Source organism: Anabrus simplex, chromosome 1 (genome assembly GCF_040414725.1).
Source record: "Anabrus simplex isolate iqAnaSimp1 chromosome 1, ASM4041472v1, whole genome shotgun sequence".
NCBI lineage: Eukaryota > Metazoa > Arthropoda > Insecta > Orthoptera > Tettigoniidae > Anabrus > Anabrus simplex.
The window spans coordinates 1,634,759,759-1,634,778,961 of NC_090265.1; the positions used below are offsets into that span (position 1 = coordinate 1,634,759,759).

General features: G+C 38.1%; 1 protein-coding gene across 1 annotated transcript in view; it reads right to left on the reverse strand.

Moving 5' to 3' along the window:
* The window catches only part of LOC136881324 (ATP-binding cassette sub-family C member 12), a 171,790-nt gene that overhangs the window by 66,927 nt on the left and 85,660 nt on the right, over positions 1–19,203 (reverse strand). Inside the window, exon 11 of the mRNA XM_067154145.2 lies at positions 7,834–7,944. Coding sequence (XP_067010246.2) covers positions 7,834–7,944 — 111 coding nt within the window. The remainder of the gene's footprint in view (positions 1–7,833; positions 7,945–19,203) is intronic.

Here is a 19,203-nt window from a genome sequence, read left to right on the forward strand (position 1 = left end):
TCCGGAGATAGTGGGTTCGAACACCACTGTTGGCAGCCGTGAAGATGGTTTTTCATGATTTCCTATTTTCACACCAGGCACATGCCGGGGCTGTACCTTAATTAAGGCCACAGTCACTTCCTTCTCACTCCTAGCCCTTTCCTATCCCATAGTCGCCATAAGACCTATTTGTGTCGGTGCGGCGATGTAAAGACGATTGTAAAAAAAATACTGTGGTCGTAACTGCAGGACCTCCAGTTCTAGTCTAATTGCTATAAACTAGTGCATAACAAAAAAATCTATTTTATTGTAATTGATATTTGTAAGATATTTTCATTTGTGCATAGTATTTTACTTTCACCACAAGGGAAATTACCCTATTTGAAGAAATGACTCATTGATTTCATTGATCAACTGACCAATTGATTGAATGACTGATTGATTGGAAATGAAATGGCATGTTTGTATATGTATGTGGAATTATCATCACCTCAACTTATTTATATATGGTATGGAGGAAATGCCTACTCCCAGTCCTGAACAACTAGGATGAAATAAGGCAAAACGCCTTCTTCACAATTCATCTTTCATCATCCATCATTCACCATTCATCACCTTGCCAGATCACATCTGGCATTGTAAGCCCTGACTTCGGTCAGAAATGTATTGATCATTGATCAGATAATCAGCCTATTATGATTAGTCTTCTAATGAAATATCCACTGGTTTGGATACACACGATCATCAGATCCAAACAAAGACACCATTCGGATATGGTGGGGTGTCACATGGAAGACCAAGGCGAGTCGTAGCGCCTGCAACCCCTTAAACAACATGCAGACCCATCCGATCAAGAGGAAACTTAAATTTAATAAATCAGGACAGTTCTCATATTTCGCTACAGTGAACATAAATTCATTAATGAAAGTGGGCAAAAAAAAACCATCTCACAGACGTCTTAGATCAACATAAGATACTGATAACTGCTCTTCAAGAATTGCGTAATACGGATCAAGACCCCCTTGAGTCGGGGGATATCGCCTATACAAGGGTCCCCCAGGTGAAAGAGTACTAAAGAGTGTTCCTCAGTTTGGAGTCGGCTTTTTGGTTCATACTAGTATCTTAGATTCAATTGAAGATTTTTCTTCCACCTCCCCCCGAACAGCATTGATGACAATCAAAGTAGAAAATAAAACGTACACATGCTCCACATGCACACGTCCATGCTCCAACGAATGAAAAAAACAGGACCAACAGGGAAAAGACAGACAAATTTTGGGAAGAACTAGACCAACTACTATCATCCATTTCCGATAACCATATTAAAATCATGCTTGGCGATTTCAATGTTAATAGGCCGTGAGAAAAAGTTTCGTAACGTAGTAGGTAAGTGGCCAGCTCATCATCTAACTAACAGGAATGGTCAGAGATTGATCGATCTTTGTATTGATCATGGGCTACTTTTGGAAACCAAACGATTCAAACGACGACCACATAAACTGATGACTTGGAAGTGCCCTAATGTTAAATTAGGGGAGTTACAAATTGATCATGTAGCTATGGATAAGAACTATCATAAGGAAATTTACAATGTGAGGGTCCTCCGTGGAGTGGACACAGATTCAGATCATTATTTGTCCAAAATTAAAATAAAATTAACTCCAAAAAAGAAACACATTCTCTCCAAATGTAATAGGAAGAAAACATATGACCCTAGCTATCTCATTAATAATAAATTATATTATGAACAATCTAAAACCTACCTAAGTGATGATTTGGGAACGGTAATTAACAAGCTAAAAACCATTGCTGAGGAAAACGCTCCCGTTAAAAAGAGAAAAAAACATGCTTGGTGGAATGAGGAGTGCGATGCAGCGATTCAACACCGACACAAGGCATGGTTGATTGATCAACAACGGAAAACAGAACAGTCACGCGAAGAACTTGTTACTGCTAGACGACCTACGGCTAAAATCATCCGAAGGGTTAAAAGAAATTATCACACGGAGATGTTACACTCTATTGACGAAGCATTTACTCAACATAAGACAAGAGATTACTATAAAACATTTTGGCAATACCAAACTAATTATACTCCCCCAACACTCCTAATGAGAGATACTAATGGAAAACAGGCACATACTAATCAAGATAATGCGGAAATTTTAGCTAGATACTTTGAGAACTTAACAGTGAGGAACCTTCAGAATATCTGCAATATGACACACATCCAAAAAATAGGATACCTTTAGAAAAGGTTACACCGCCCGTTTATAATGAAGTACGAGCAGCAATTGATTCCCTTAAAATTATAAAGCACCGGGAGAGAACCAAATCGTCGCAGAGGTATGGAAGAATGCTAATGACCAAACCGTTCAGAATCTACATAAACATCTTATAGATATTTGGAATACTGCTACAATGCCTGAAGAGTGGAATATGGCAATAATTCAACCATTGCATAAAAAGGGTGATAGATCTGATCCAAATAATTATCGGGGAGTATCATTATTGGATATTACATATAAGATTTTATCTAAGATTATCTATAACAGAATACAGGGACATCTTGACTGTGAACTAGGGGAATATCAAGGTGGATTTCGTCCAGGAAGAAGCTGCCCTGACCAAATCATCAGTTTAAAATGGATTATGAAACATGATAGATCTAGAAACAAAAATTTAGTTATTATGTTTGTTGATTTTCAAAAGGTGTGTGATAGTATACATCGTGAATCACTGTTGAATGTCCTTCAGGAATTTGGTCTACATTCCAAACTTATTAGCCTGATTGGTTTGACTCTTAAGAATACTCAATCTAAAGTTAGATTCAGAAATGAGTTATCTAAATCATTTGCAATTACAACAGGCCTCCGCCAGGAAGATGGACTTTGGCCATTATTGTTCAATTGTGTATTGGAAAAGGTCATGCGAGAGTGGACTAAGGTATGTCCTCCAAAAGTCAAAATTGGAAAAAATATCAAACTAAATTGCTTGGCATTCGTGGATGATCTTGCGATACTGGCAAATGGTTTCGAAGTGGCTAAAGTTCAATTGGAAGAACTTGCAAATGTAGCAAAAAAAGTTGGATTGCAAATTTCGTATGATAAAACAAAAATAATGCCTACTTTCAGAACTTTAAATTCAGAGCTATTATTAAATAATAATAAACAAATTGAAATTGTAAGTACATTTAAATATTTGGGTGAAAATCTCACTTGGAATTGCAATGAAAAACCATCAATAGAGAGCAGAATATATAAAGTGAAGCAGGCACAACGGATAACTTGGCCTGCATACAAAAAGAAATTTCATTCGATTAATGCTAAATTTAGGCATTATAAGTCTGTTATTAAACCAGAAGCAACTTATGCTTGTGAAACATTATTTAAACTCAATACTAGATCAACAACAGAACGCTTACAACGAGTTGATCGAAGGATACTCAGGACGATCATAAACAAGAAACATCAGGTGGATGGACAGTGGAGATTGTTGCCGAATGAGGTTATCTATCGGGAAAGTGAGTCCATCACAGACACGATGAGAAAAAGAATTGCCTTTTTTTGTCATATATTTCGACTAAGTGATAACAGAGTTTTAAAACAATTATTTAATTACTTTTGGAATAATAAATAAAAAAACAATTGGTTTAAACAAGTCCAAAGTGATTTGGAGGAGTTGCATATTACCATGCAAACCACAGAAAACAGAGGCGAGAAAAGTAATTTGAAGAATAAATGCATCAGGCTTCCTCTGACCACTGTACAGAGGAAACAATATGTTATAACGGATGCGGAGAGGGCAGCCAGGTCAACCAGACTCAAGACTTTTTGGGAGAAGAAAAGGAAGACAAATTTGTTGTAGTCTGATTTAAGTGCTCCAATGTGGAAAAGTGAGAGTATCCTCCTATTCAATACATCATATATTCCGTCATTAGACAGAGCAAACAAATTCAAACATGTTTCGGCTCACTTGAGCCATCTTCAGTGAAAAAATTAGGGGGTTGGAATAATTTACATAATATAAGTTGAAAAAATGCTAAAAAACATAATGAAAGAGCAAATGAAAAAAACCAAAAGAGAGCCAAGACGGAAACAAAATTAGCAAAAATTAATTAAATTTCATTGGTGTTTTTTTCTCATTGTCACAGGCTTTTCGCCTGCAGGTTATATCAGGCTTGGTTTCTCAAAAATGTTTGCTCCCGCTCTCCTCCTGACCAATTTGATGTGATGGGTTTCTACTAGGATGATATTGACAGCAATTTCAAACTGTTTTGTCATTTTTACTAAACCAATAATTTGTAAACTATGAGGTCCACAACCTCACCATGTGCTACTATTATTCATTTCCATCTGCATCATTTGTTTTCTCATTCCCTTGTTTCTTAGGTTAACGCAGTTTTTAGTTTCAATTATTATTTTAAATTAACACCTGTTTTCACTGAATTTTGTCGCAATAAGTTGTTTTTTGCTCTGCATATTGATGTAAATATTGTATATTTTTACTAATTTTGTTTCCCTCTAGGCTCTCTTTTGTTTGTTTTTTCATTTGCTCTTTCATTATGTTTTTTAGCATTTTTTCAACTTATATTATGTAAATTATTCCAACCCCCCTAATTTTTTCACTGAAGATGGCTCAAGCAAGCCGAAACATGTTTGAATTTGTTTGCTCCGTCTAATGACGGAATATATGATGTATTGAATAGGAGGATACTCTCATTTTTCACCATTGTAAAGTGAAAACCGTCAATATGGAATGATTCTAATATCTTGTAATGCTCCCATGTGGGTGTAAACTCTGTAAATAAATAAATAAATAAATAAATAATTACTTCCTTTAATTCCAGGTGGAACATAGGGCCTCTCACCTCAACTTAATTGACATAAATATTTCAGATTAATTTCCATTCTCAGTATTCATCTGATTAATCAATATTACTTTATTCACTAGAAGTAGTTTGTGATACTGAATATCTCCACTGATTTTAACATAATGACTTTTCTTTCCACCTCTCTGCCACTCTGTTTCTTACAAGTAAGCTCAGAGCTTGATAAAAATGCTCTGACATCACAAGATAGTTAAATGCTGTTACCAGTGGTGGCTGGTGGTCTCTGAAACTGGGTGTTGCACCAAAATTTTCAGTGTAACATTTTTATAGCATACAGAAATAATAAGAAACTCTATTATCGTTAAATAATGAACTACATTACTACTAAAACTGTAATATATCTGGCAATTACAACCCAGGAAATAAGAGGCTAATTATACACTGTAACTACAGTTATTCTTAATAATAATGTTATTGGCTTTACGTCCCACTAACAACTTTTTACGGTTTTCGGAGACGCCGAGGTGCCAGAGTTCCTTTACATGCCAGTAAATATACTGACATGAGGCTGACGTATTTGAGCACCTTCAAATACCACCAGACTGAGCCAGGATCGAAACTGCCACGTTGGGGTCAGAAGGCCAGTGCCTCAACTGTCTGAGCCACTTAGCCTGGCACAGTTATTTCTGCCTCACTTGAATTGAAAAACTGCCGCCCTGTTCTTCATTGAAGCAAGATGTTGGTAATGTTGTGGGTGGTCTTGTATGGCATGGAAAAGAAATTACCCAGAAAGTTGGCCATGCGGTTAGGGTCACGGAGCTGTGAGCTTGCGTTCGGGGTATAGTGGGTTGGAGCACCACTGTCGGAAGCCCTGAAGATGGTTTTCTGCGGTTTCCCATTTTCACACCAGATAAATGTTGTGGCTGTACCTTAATTAAGGCCATGGTCTATTCCTTCCAACTCCTAGCCCTTTCCTATCCTATCGTTGCCGTAAGAGCTATCTGCGTCGGTGCAATGTAAATTAAATTTGTAAATTTAAAAACTGGAAATAAATTACCTACTTTTGCGAGAGGAGAGAAAGTAGGAATGAAATAATCTCTGCAGAGTGGCACAATCTAACGGGGACATTTGGAACTGTTTCTCGGTAGGGGACTTGTTAGTCTCGTGCAACTCCCTGAGACTGATACTTGTGAGCATGCTACCTGATGCTATGCAGGCTTAGGCTCGTCCCTGCTGAGGTACACTGCGCCGCGCTGTCCGCTCGGGAGATGCCGTAGGAAAGCAAACCCCCTGAGTCTGATTTGAAGCCAGCAGCATTTGTTGGTCCGTTACGAAGCATTAGTACAGTGAACAACCGAAGATGGTTGATTTTAACATGTTTTCGAACACATGTTAGGTTTATTAAACTAAAACGTTAGAAGAGATGACAAAGGAAGTGCAAAATTATTGGGAGTTGTACAACCCTGCAACAATACCACACACCGCCCCTGGTTGTTACCGTAAGACAACTGCTTAGAAAATTTTTGAAGGGCCAGGCTGAGTGACTCAAATAATTAAGGCATGGGTTCGTGAGCCTAAGTTGGCAGGTTAGATCCTAGCCCAGTCCGGTGGTATTTGAAAGTCCTGAAATATGTCAGCCTGGGTTGGAAGATTTACCAGCATGTAAGAGAATTCCTGTGGGACAAAATTCCTGTACCTTGGTGTCTCCGAAAACTATAAAAGTGTAGTTAGTAGGAGATAAAACCCATTAACATTATGATGCTGGAAGGAAAGCTGTAAAGGAACAATGACCATAACAAAACTTGATCAGCTGAGCAGTGTCTGTTCAAAAGGTGATATCTCCACCTTAAGAAAGTTGTGGGAAAAGCACAAGGAATGTAAAATAAAAGTACATGGAACGTACCTATGATCGGGTTTGGTACAACTTTTAACGAATTATGTCTTCCTGGTCTGAATTGCTAATGGTAATCAATAATATTCAACTACTGTAATTCATATGTACAAAATACTGATTAATTTTTGGAAGTGGAAATAGCACCGTTTGAACAGAAACTCCTCATACGAATACTATGGGTTCTGCTCTACATGACTTAAGTTGAAAATCTATGAGGAAGTCCAAATGTACCTTCAATTAAACCTATCAGAAAATTAGCAACATTTTTGCCATCCATATGATGATAGGTCTAAGCATCTATTGTGAAAAAAACACAGCTAGTGAGTGAGTCATTATGGAGATGAGAAGCATTTATAAACCATGTGGCTCCAATGGAAGTGTTCTGCTTAACATTCCCTGTGAAATGTGTAGAGCTATGTGATTGTTGTTAGGTAGCAGGAATACAATAGTTAGGATGTAAAAAAAAAAAAAGATAACATTTACATTTGGCTTTACGTCATATCGATGATGATGATGCTTGTTGTTTTAAGGGGCCTAACATCGAAGGTCATCGGCCCCTTACGTCCCCTTACGTCATATCAACACAGATAGGTCTTGTGGTGACTATGGGGTAGGAAAGGGCTAGAAGTGGGAAGGAAGTGATCATGGCCTTAATTAAAGTTACAGCCCCAGAATTTGAACAGTGTGAAAATGGGAAACCACGGAAAACCATCTTCAGGGCTGCCAACAGTGGGGTTTGAACCCATTGTCTCCTGAGTGCAAGCTCATAGCTGCTTGCCTCGCTCGGTAAACAAAACAAAACAAAACAAAAGTAATCATCACCCCCAAGTCTGTCGGTCGGTCGGTTTACCCACATTGGTCACACTTGGTGACTTGTTGCCCATTGACGTTAATAGGATCTTCTGGGGGCATCCGATATATTACATGCCATGTAGTGGGACTTGTGAACACTCAACATTAAGCTGTCTCTTTGTAATTGTTGTTTCCATTCCAGAAGAACCTACTATCAAATATTCATTATTGCCCATTCCTGTAATTAAACTCTACAATCTTTCATCTGTGTTAGGCATCTTCCTAGAGCTACTGTAATTGTGGAAAACAAAATAGTTCTCATGTGCAAATAACTTACTCTCAGCCTTTCCAAAGATGCTTGTGCTGAAGAGATTCCGCTGACACTATCCCAAAACTTGAGTAGTGAGTCCTTCATTGGAACTAGCAGCAGTATAAGAACCATAATGTACTGCAAACAAAAAAAAAAAAAAACAATCAGTGATGGGGCATGATTTTCAGCTTGAGATAATCACAAAGATAAAGGTAATTTCTATGTCTTCTTAAATCCATACCAAGACTACCTACTAAAGGTAATGGAGGCTGTAGAAAGGAAGGCAACTAGGCAACTAGAAGTAAAAACAGAACATCAACAACATGCTCTAGAATTTCTAAGATATTATTTTGGAAATTTTTCCTTTTAATCATTACTTTTCACAGGAGTTCTCATTGTTTTCACTAGTAAATAGCTTTCAAAAATTAAATTACTTTTGCCAATCAAAATATCATTGATCATGTTGTTCACGTGAATACAATACACAACCATGTAAAATCTCATGCAAATACCTTCAATAGTTTTTGAATGATGATGAAAATCATATACAAAAGTGAAAGTTGAACAACAAAGATATCACAGAGTGGGATGCAGCAATTGATATACATGGGCATTTATGAATATATCTCTTGAAGTAGTGCAGGTAATAAATTTCACCAGATCAAAGAGGAAAGAATATTCTCTTCTTTTCCTACTGCTTTTTCCACATCTGTGGGGTCGCGGGTGTGAACTGTGCCACACATGTGGATTTGGCCCTGTTTTACGGTTGGATGCCCTTCCTGACACCAATCCTCTATGGAGGGATGTAATCACTATTGCATGTTTCTGTGGTGGTTGGTGGTGTAGTGTGTTATGTGAATATGAAGAGAAAGTGTTGGGACAAATGGTGGTGTAGTGTGTTGTGTGAATATGAAGAGAAAGTGTTGGGACAAACACAAACACCCAGTCCCCAGGTCAGATTAAAATCCCCAACCCGGCCAAGAATCGAGCCCGGGACCATCTGAACCGAAGGCCTCAACGCTAACCATTCAGCCAATGATTCAGACAGGAAAGAATATTCTATAAAGAAAAATTATTATGAATAATGTAATTGTTTGATACAAATTTGCTCACGTGCTCATTCCACTAAATACATTAATCGGTAAAATAATTCATTTATTTTGTAAGGACTGCTAAGTGTTATGAAAAGCATGACAGAATGTAAGAAATTTCTTTGGTATTGTGCCCCTGGCTCTAACTAGCAGGCCAATAACTTCGATCCGTTGCAGGCCATGGGCTTTCTTGTAGAATAGTGGGCTCATCAATGTGTTTCTTTTCCTGATTCATGTGGTCTGACTGGTTAGCAGAGGTCTACTCATGGGGCAGGTCATGCTATAGCTGTACTTTCTGGCCCTGTGAGGAAAGCAATGGAAAACTACCTCACTCCTCAGCTTGCCTAGTATGCCTAATTTTAGCGCTCTATCGGTTTTTACGGTTCCCCTATAACCACATGACTTTTAGTGGTGTTATATGAGGATCCAACCAGCCTTCAGGCTGATGACCTAGCAAATAAAACAACAATTTCTTTGGTGGTGATACATTCTGACCTTAGATTTACAATTACTGGAAATAACTTTTATTATATAAATATTTATTTTTTAAAAAAATTTCCCCCACTTGAGGGTGGCCTAAAAGAAAATGTGTAACAAAACAATGATAATATTCAAGAAAGCCCAAGAGGTTAGAAAGAAATCAATAACGACAAAGCGCCTCAGTGAAGGTGTTGTGTAAAATACTAATCGATGACTTTACACCGGTCAGAGCCACTTCATTCACCAATGTCTTGGGAAGTTGAAAAGCATGACAGAATGTAAGAAATTTCTTTGGTATTGTGCCCCTGGCTCTAACTAGCAGGCCAATAACTTCGATCCTTTGCAGGCCATGAGCTTTCTTGTAGAATAGTGGGCTCATCAATGTGTTTCTTTTCCTGATTCATGTGGTCTGACTGGTTAGCAGAGGATTCAAAGCAGTTTGTTGGGTCTATTATGTAGCTTCATTTTGATTTTCATTAAAACTTTATTTATATTTCACTGATTATCTTCTTTACTTGGAAAAGAGGTCAAATACCTCTCTAGCAAACTATTCCACTCCTTCACACAACGGAATATTTTCTCCAGTTGGTTCTTGTACAAAGTTGATTTAACTTTATTTTGTGTTCTACACTACCAACATATTTTTGTTCTGATTGCATTATGTTTTGTATCCCCTCTCCAGCTTTCTCTCTCACTATCCTCTAAAGTTCTTTTTAAATATTCCATATGTGCATAGGTACAGTGGTTAGAGTTCAACTGCTGATCAAAACAGAATCTGAGGCCAACTCATTTTTGTTCAACTATACTAGTCTATGGGTAAGGGTAAGGATGTATTCTGCCTGAAGGCAGGTCCGAACCTCCGCAGAGGTGTGCCTGAGCCGGAGTTTACGTATGGTAGGGTGGCCAGTTCCTTTCCAATCCTTCATTCCCTTACCCCCACCACCACCACCAACAACAACAACAACAACAACAACAACAACAACAACAACAACAACGCGTGGCAACCCATCCAAAAGTTGACCACGCCCAATGTTGCTTAACTTTGGAGATTTCACGGGATCCGGTGTTTCAACACGGCTACAGCCACTGGAACTAGTCTATGAAATGTGAATAATTTTTTTTTGGTTTACGTCGCACTGACACAGATAGGTCTTATGGCGACGATGGGATAGGAAAGGCCTGGGAATGGGAAAGAAGCAGCCATGGCCTTAATTAAGGTACAGCCCCAGCATTTGCCTGGTGTGAAAATGGGAAACCGTGGAAACCATCTTCAGGGCTGCCGACAGTGGGGTTTGAACCCACTATCTCCTGATTACTGGATACTGGCCGCACTTAAACGACTGCAGCTATCAAGCTTGGTAATTATTGTTTTCATGCTGTGTATCATTTACTTCACAGTTCTCAATATTTTGACAATGAAGGCCAAGACTGCAGAGAGTTTCAAGTGTACTATGCCAGCAATAAGTGACAGTGTGTGCAGAGCAGCAGTAAGCAAAACAATACTGTTGGCAAGTTTTTGAGACTTGCCATAAGGAAGCTCCTTACAGTAGAAGGTAGAAGCTGCTTTACAGTGAAGAATGCATCGAGAATGATCTGGAAAACCTATGAGAATATTCTGCGGGTCTATGTTAAAGTGAACACAATGAGAAGTAGTCAGGCTTCAGTGAGTCAGTTGCGAGCGAACACATGCAGTTATGAAATGGTTGCGAGTCCACGATGATTGATGAACCATTTCAGTGAGGAGTGAATGAGTATGTCAGACAGCTATGCAGAGTTCTGTGTGGCTTGTTAATTGTGAACAGTTCTACAAACAACTCTGCGTTGAGAGAGGCCATATGGAGAGCAGGAATTTGGTGCATCAGAATGATATGTGTTTGAGTGTATGAGTAAGAAAAGAACTGTGTTGAGTGAAAATTCAAACATGAGTAAACTTATAAATAATTGTAAATGGTAGTTTAATAAATTTGGTGGACAGGAAAACACATTATCTCTCTGTGCAGTGATTTAAGTTTTAAGGACTCTTATCAGGGTCCTGCCATATATCTTCAATATCTGTATGGAACTGTGTCAGACAATTTTGTTGGGAAAATGAAATAATACTGCTATAAAGTAGCATAAGTTTATTCATAATAAAATATGTTAATAAATTTTAAAATAAATTCTCTTGGAGTTCCAGGAAAAGTAGGAAATGGTAAATTATTATTAATGTTTTGTTACATGCTTAGCATCACACTAATTCATATAGGTTTTTGGCAACAACAGTATAGGCTGAGTGAGTTGGCCAGGTGGTTAGGACTGCACAATGAAGAGCTTGCATTCGGGAGGTATTGAGTTCGAACCCCACTGTCAGGCGCTCTGAAGATGGTTTTCTGTGGTTTGCCATTTTTACACCAGGCTGTACCTTAATTAAGACCACAGTCGCTTTCTTCCCACTCCTCACTTTCCTATCCCACTATTGGTGTGATGAACAGCACATTGTGTAAAAACAACAGTATAGTAAAGAGCTCAGATTGCAAAGGCTGTAGGCTGTAGTAGCTATGTCCTTAATTCAAGTATGGCTCCAGCTTTGTTTGATGTGGAAATGGTAAGCCATGAAAAATTTATTTAAAGGATTTCCAATGATTAAATTCTCCTGAAAGTAAGATTACAGCTACATGACCTATGTGGTGTATACAATTAGCTTGATTATAAAGATATTTCTTAAGAAGCATTATCAAATTGCAACCAACATTTGAAAGAATGAAAATTCATGAGTCTTGATTCATAGAGGTGAAAGGTAGCAAGAAATAAAACGACTTTCTTCATCAAAGAATGAGAGATAACATTTTAAAAGTGCTTCATATGCAGTAGAGTCGCTGGATAGAGGTGGGTGCGGGCCGCCCCAGGCAGCATGTAGGTATTGACAGAGTACATTTTGACTTACAACGATTCAGTGACTCTGCCAAATGTTTGTGATATCTGAAGCCATCTCTTTTCAGTTTCGACTCAGTTAATTTATAATAGTTAGGTTCTTCAGTCTTCCAAATAAATAAATAAAAAATAATAAAAAATAGAAAATAAATAAATAAATAAATAAATAAATAAATAGCCAGCTGACATAGCAATCCTTTCCAATAATAGGCATGAAGCAATTCATTCCATTGAAAAACTGCATGAAATTGCCATCAAAACGGGACTTCAAATTTCATATGAGAAAACTCAGTACATGGAAGGAGCCTCATGATACTTAGATGGACAACCTATGATCACTAAATTTGGCAAAATTGTTCAAGTGAACCAATTTAAATATTTGGGAGAAATTATTCAGCCCTCGGGTTTAAACCGCGAAGCAAATAAAGAAAGAATTTCCAAATTACAGAAAGCATACAGGATCACTTGGAACAGGTATAATAAAAAAAATCAATATCTTGGAATGCAAAACTTAGACACTATAATACAGTGATCAAACCTGAAGCGTTATATGCCTCAGAAACCTTAATCATTGGTGGTGGATCTTTAACCAAAGACAACGAGAAACAAGAAAGGAAAATTTTATGAATAATTTTTGGCCCAGTTTGTATAGATGGAATATGGAGAAAAAAATCATCCCAGGAGATATACTGTCATTCTGAAAAAATTTCTCTCACTTTTCGGAAAAGACGATTGAAATTTTATGGACACATTATCAGAATGAACACTAACAGGCTAAATAAAAGAATTTTCAACCTGGCCCTTTCGTCTAAAACCAAGAACAGCTGGCTTCGTGAAATTGAAACAGATCTCCAGGAAATCAACATCTCAGAAGACATTGTACAGGACAGATGTAAATTCAGAACCAAAATCGACAATCACCACTTTGAAGACAAGGAAAAGAAGGCCAACACATCGGCTAAGCAAGTTCAACCGTGCTCCTGAGTAGTGTATAACGATGTTAAAAAAAAAAAAAATACCAGTGAGACCCTTACACTAAACGGGAAAGGTGACCTGACCTAGAAAACATTTTAAAAGAAGAAAGAAGAATCCTGAGGAAAATTCTCGGCCCCAGAAAAACAGAAGATGAATATAGACTGAGGTCACGCAAAGTGATAGAAGAGCTTTCCAACATTGCAGCAGTCATCCGCAAAAGACGTCTGAAGTTCTATGGGCACGTCTGCAGACTGCCGGCAAGTAGACTGACACACAAGATTCTCACATACATAGAACATCTAAAAAATATTCCATGGGTACTGGAAGTGAAGAAGGATCTGGAAAAAGCCCAGATGAACTCAAATGACACCGCGGACAGAAACCTTTACAGGAAAAAAATTAGTGGATGGAAAGTGCAACCAGAGAATGAAGTGAAAAAGAAGAATGGAGCAAAGTGGACAGAAGAACGAAAAAGGATCCACGGAGAAAGGATGAGAGCTGTTTGGCAACTCAGAAAACAGAATCGTTAGAGCTTTGTGTGATCCATTGGGTCCATACGCACATCATAATAAATAAATAAATAAATAAATAAATAAATAAATAAATAAATAAATAAATAAATAAATAAATAAATAGTTAGTTTTACATAGTTTTAAATAAAAAGTTCATAAATTTATTGCAAAAAATAGTTTCTTTCAAATGCCATAGACAAAAAAAATTTGCTCAATGTATCCAACAAGGTGCATTTACAGTATTCAAATAATGCACTTGGATAACTCACTGGCAAACATAACCTCACGCAATGAAAAAAATAACATAACTGTGCAAGTGCTTTATTCACTGGATTACTGAACTGTATGGATTTTAGATGCCTTGTACTTGCATGGAAAGTACCCGATGCCCTTAAAACATTGTGACTTATCGAACTTTGCTATGGTGAGGGGAGAAAGTCTCTTGATTCTGTCTGCATTACAACACAGTACAGTGACTCTATCCTTGTACAATTTCCCACCATGGCAGTTCTCTCGTAATTCAGAAATGCCAACCCTTGCCGTGTCACAAAGTACCCATTAATTCATCCAATCACCTTGATTCAAAATTTAAACCTTTCAAATGCCATGGAGAAAACTAATTCGGACAAAAAAAAAAGTATGATTCAAAGACAAGGATAAATTATGCTGCTTCCCCTCCCCTATGCAAATGCTTTATCATTAGGATTACTGTACTGTTTGCATTTTTAGATGCCTTGTCCTTGCACAGAAAGTGGCCGAACCCTCAAAACATCGTGGCTTATCGAACTTTCCTATGACAAGGGAAGGAAGCCCCTCGCTTCTGTGTGCATTGCAACACGATACAGTGATCACCACCCTTGTACGATTTCCCTGCTGGCACTTCTCTCCTTTAAAACCATAAGTCCGTTTGGGCTTGGCATGAAAAAAATGCAGTTTTATCGGCATTAACAATATTGTTCGGTGCATACGAATTGATTATATGAGCCACGCTTTTTCGCCAACTGTTGACATCGCCAGTGTTTGCGGATTCTGTTTCTCCGCACATTGCCTGTTACGTGAAGTAAAACGCTGAATACAAAAGAATTACGATTGCATTCAAACTTAGCAATTATGAAGCATACTGTAGACACACCCAAGTGAGTGAAAGTGCCGAAAGCTACATCTGCACATTCTGGAAAATGCGTTCTTCCATGACGTAGAGAAATTTTCAATTTAAATTACTCTGTAAATAATCGAAACCGGCTTTCAACCTATTAGGTCGTGTTACGTACATTTAGTACGTGTTGAAGAGATGTTAAGTACAGAATAAAAAGGGCCAACCAGACACCAGTGGGATCCGAACCCACAACCTCCTGCACTCTACAGTGTGTTGGTAGTAGTACCAGACCTGTAGCTCAGATATTTTCCAACAGAACAAAGATGGTCTAGGCCACCATAGCTCAATTGGTAGAGCAACCGACGCGAAATTGGGAGGTTGTGGGTTCGGATCTCACTGGTGTCTGGTTGGCCATTTTTGTTCTGTACTTAACATCTCTTCAACACGCACTAAATGTACGTAACACGACCTAATAGGTTCAAAGTCGGTTTCGATTACAATGCGGTCGTGAAAAATCAATATTCATTTACTCTGTAAATACTTTTTTTTTTAAATTTAAAGACAGGTTTGAATTAAAAATTTGAATTTTGGTAAAGGGACCAACATTGTTCTTCAATTACAAATTATCTGTATTTCAAGTTAAACAATTTAAATAACATGCAAAACCGTACCTCATGTTTCCAGGAATGAGAGCTTCTTTGAATTAGGCGAGATCTTGAATTAACCGATTTCAAATTATCAAGGTTCTACTGTACATTGAAAACTAAATTGCAACAGGAAGTATTGAAAATAAATTTTGTGTGTGGTGTGGGAGAGGTGGCAGGGGGGGAGGACACCATAAGGTGACACCAGCCCCACTGAAGCCACATGAAGCCTCATGAAGCCACAGTTCATATATGCATATAAGCATCTAAGGATGGCGATTAGTGTGCTGCATGAGTAAGATTGCTCTGTAAATACCCTATTCGGTTTAGATAATAAGTTGCAGAAAGTGTTGGTCTGTGCGTGACTGTGGTACATAAACTGATTAGGTTCAGTTTTACACTCCCATCATGGCTCTGAAAGAAATAACTAGAAAAATAAATGAGTTCTAACAGGTGATGAAGGACTTTCAAGCCTGCTTGGACTTTGCTGTAAGTGCCACTAACCCTCTAGTTGTGCTTCAAATGTTGCATGGCAATTTCCAGGTATTCAAGTTGCAAGAAACCACAGCAATTAGTGACCTGAAGGAACAGCTGAGTGTGACCGAGGACAAACTTCAGAAACAGGACGAGGCATTAGATGAGGCTGAGCAGTATCGTTGCTGCAGTTGTTCACTGCTACGCAGTGTCCCGGAAGAACCGTCCAAAGATGTTAATAAAAAGTCTCTAGACATAATTAAACTTCAGTTTTCAGTTGAGCTGTCATTAAGTGATGTTGATCAACTGGGGTGCTGAAACTGGACTTTTGTAGAAGTGGTTGCAACAGGAAATCATTCAATTCTGAGTATAATGAAATTCCTGTGCTTTCACAATCAAGGTTGCATGTGGCGTGCTAGGCATCACTTGAAGGGTAGCAGGCTTCTTCTCACACGTGTGGGGAAAATTAAATCATGCCAAGGACTTCTGTGGACCAAGAAACTGCTGGATACTCTGGATGGAAGAATTCGAGTTTTGAAAGACAACACAAAAGATTCAAATACACATGATCATACAATTAAATGCCTTAGTTAACCTGTGGACTGTCGGTTTTTATTATCTATATTATCATTAGTTTATGTTTTTGTGTGAGTGTATGTAAAAGTCAGTTGATGTGTTCAGTTCTGTATTCAGGTAAGCTCACCTTATTTCATGTATCTATTATAAATTTTTCTCTTATGTTGTCGGACGAGTTTATCCCTTGTGTTAATGACCGGCATACTTCACCTCTCCTCTTAACACAACCCTCAACCCTCCAATATCCTGCACCAAATGGATCCATACTGATGAGACAGCTGATGGACAAAGCGAGAGCTTTCTAATATTGTCATTTAATTTCACTATCCATCACAGCTCATCTTGAAGAATTACAGGCTATTTTCAAAATTAATAAGATGCACTGCATTGGCATATCAGAAAGCTGGTTATGCAAAGATTTACCATTTTCTGCAGTAATTCTTGAGGGATACTTGCTGACAGATGAAGAGGTGGAATAGCTTTTTACTAAAATATACAAGTTATCTCCACCTCAGACTCGAACCCTCTCCTGGAACCAGAGTATATGTTTGTTGAACTAAACTGTAAAAAGAAAATATTAATAGGAATTGTATATGAGCCAGCTAATATTACACAAACGGATGACTTCGAAGCTGCTTTAACAGGTCTCATCTCAGTCTATGAAGCTGTCATAATCACGGGTGAGTTTAATATGGACTCGTTAAAACAAATTAGTAAATTGGACAAATTGTGTAATTTATTCCATGCTTTGAGCATGGAAATCCTACCGCTTAATGCTAAGAACTACGTCAACTACCCTAATCACTCAACACACACATTAATTATTGACCTTATAATTGCAAATCAAGAAGGAAAGTATGAAATGATGTATCGAGTGGCTATGGAGCAGGTGTTCAATGGTAAGAGGAAAGAACTGGAATGGAAATACAAGGATCGGATGGTATGTTACTAATGACGTTCTGAAAAGGTGGAAAGAATATATAGAGAATCTTTATGAGTCTGACAAAATACCAAATGACACTGAGATTGAAAATGAGATATGAGTTCTGGAAGATGAAAAAGGATATTGTATTTTGGAAAGCGAGGTGGAAAGGGCATTGAAGGACATGAAGAATCCCAAGGCAAGTGGGACTGATGGATTTTTGGCAGAGATATTAAAGTGTGTAACAGAGGTGTGAAGGAAATAACATACATTTATAATGAAATATACAAGAAAGTGAATGGTCAGAAGACTCTCTCTCAACAATCATGATACCAAGAAGAATTCGAAGAAATGCAAGGACTAGAGGTCCATTAGCCTGATATCCAATGCAACCAAAGTACAGCATTACTTAAGAGTATTAACTAGAAGACTGTATGGAAGATATATTGCAGAAGAACAGTATGGTGTTTGAAGAGGTAAAGGGACAAGACATGCAATTAGAGTGTTGAGAACCATTGGTGAGAGATACATGCTATATGGAGCAGAGACATGGATGCTAAGGAAGATAGATGAAAAGAGACTAGAACCATTTGAGAAGCATGCAGAAGGATGGAAAGGATATCCTGAGTGGAAAGGGTATGGAACAACCAGGTACTGGAAAGAGTTGGGAAAAAGAGGAAGTTATTACAAACCATCCATTTAAGGAAGAGGATCTGGCTTGGGCACTGGCTACAAAGAGAGTGCTGATGGACGCTGAACCACACCCCTCCCTTACTGATAGTATAGGACATAATATAATACGCACATCGGGAGATTCGAGGCGTGGACCACGACTAGGAAGAGCTAAAGACACAGCCCTGAACTGGAAACGTCCCTCATTTCAAAAGAACAGGAATAAGACTAAAACCACTAGCAATAAAATCCAAAATAAATTTAAATGAGGGTTTATTGGTATAATTAAATTCAAAAGAAACCAAAAGATTTAGCTAGCAATCAAAAAGAAACAAAAATATGTACTTGTACACTGTTTATCCAATTGGCGTGCTGATATTCACACCTGACCACAGCTTTTCAAGAAACCAAGCATAAATATTTTGTGCAATGAACCACCGTTTCAAATACAATTTTGCTACATAATATTGTCCCCGTTAAAATTGGCGATATTACGAGTATTTTAACAAGTGGAAAGCAAAAATTTTATTGTCTGCTTAAAACCGCAGCATGTCATCTGGGAAGTAGTGGCGAGCCGAGAACGAGTTTTTTTCGTCGTTCAGAGGGGTGAGATACACCGCGAGACTATGCCAAGGTCAGGCCAAACCACGTGACTGCCTTCGCACGTGCACAACCCAGCTTGTTTCTGAAATAGTCTGCGCAAATTAAAGGAGACCATCAGCCAATTACCGTTCTCGCTGAAGAACACGCCTCCCTGGCTAATTAGATAAAAGGCCTTGCTTCGAGTGAATCGCTCTCTTAATGCTTGTTCTCTTATTCTGAAGCTCTCTCTGAATATATTCTTCGCTGTGTGAGACATCACGTTACCGGACCACGTGGAAAGAAAATTTTCAAGTCAAGTCGACGCCCGTTCTACCAGAATTTAGTCTGATAATTAGTGAATTCTGTGGAATAAAAACGCCTAGGAGCCAAGTTAAGTGTGACAGTGTAGACGAGCTGTTTATATTCTGCGTGTGTTTGTGCAAAATACTTAATTTTGTCATCT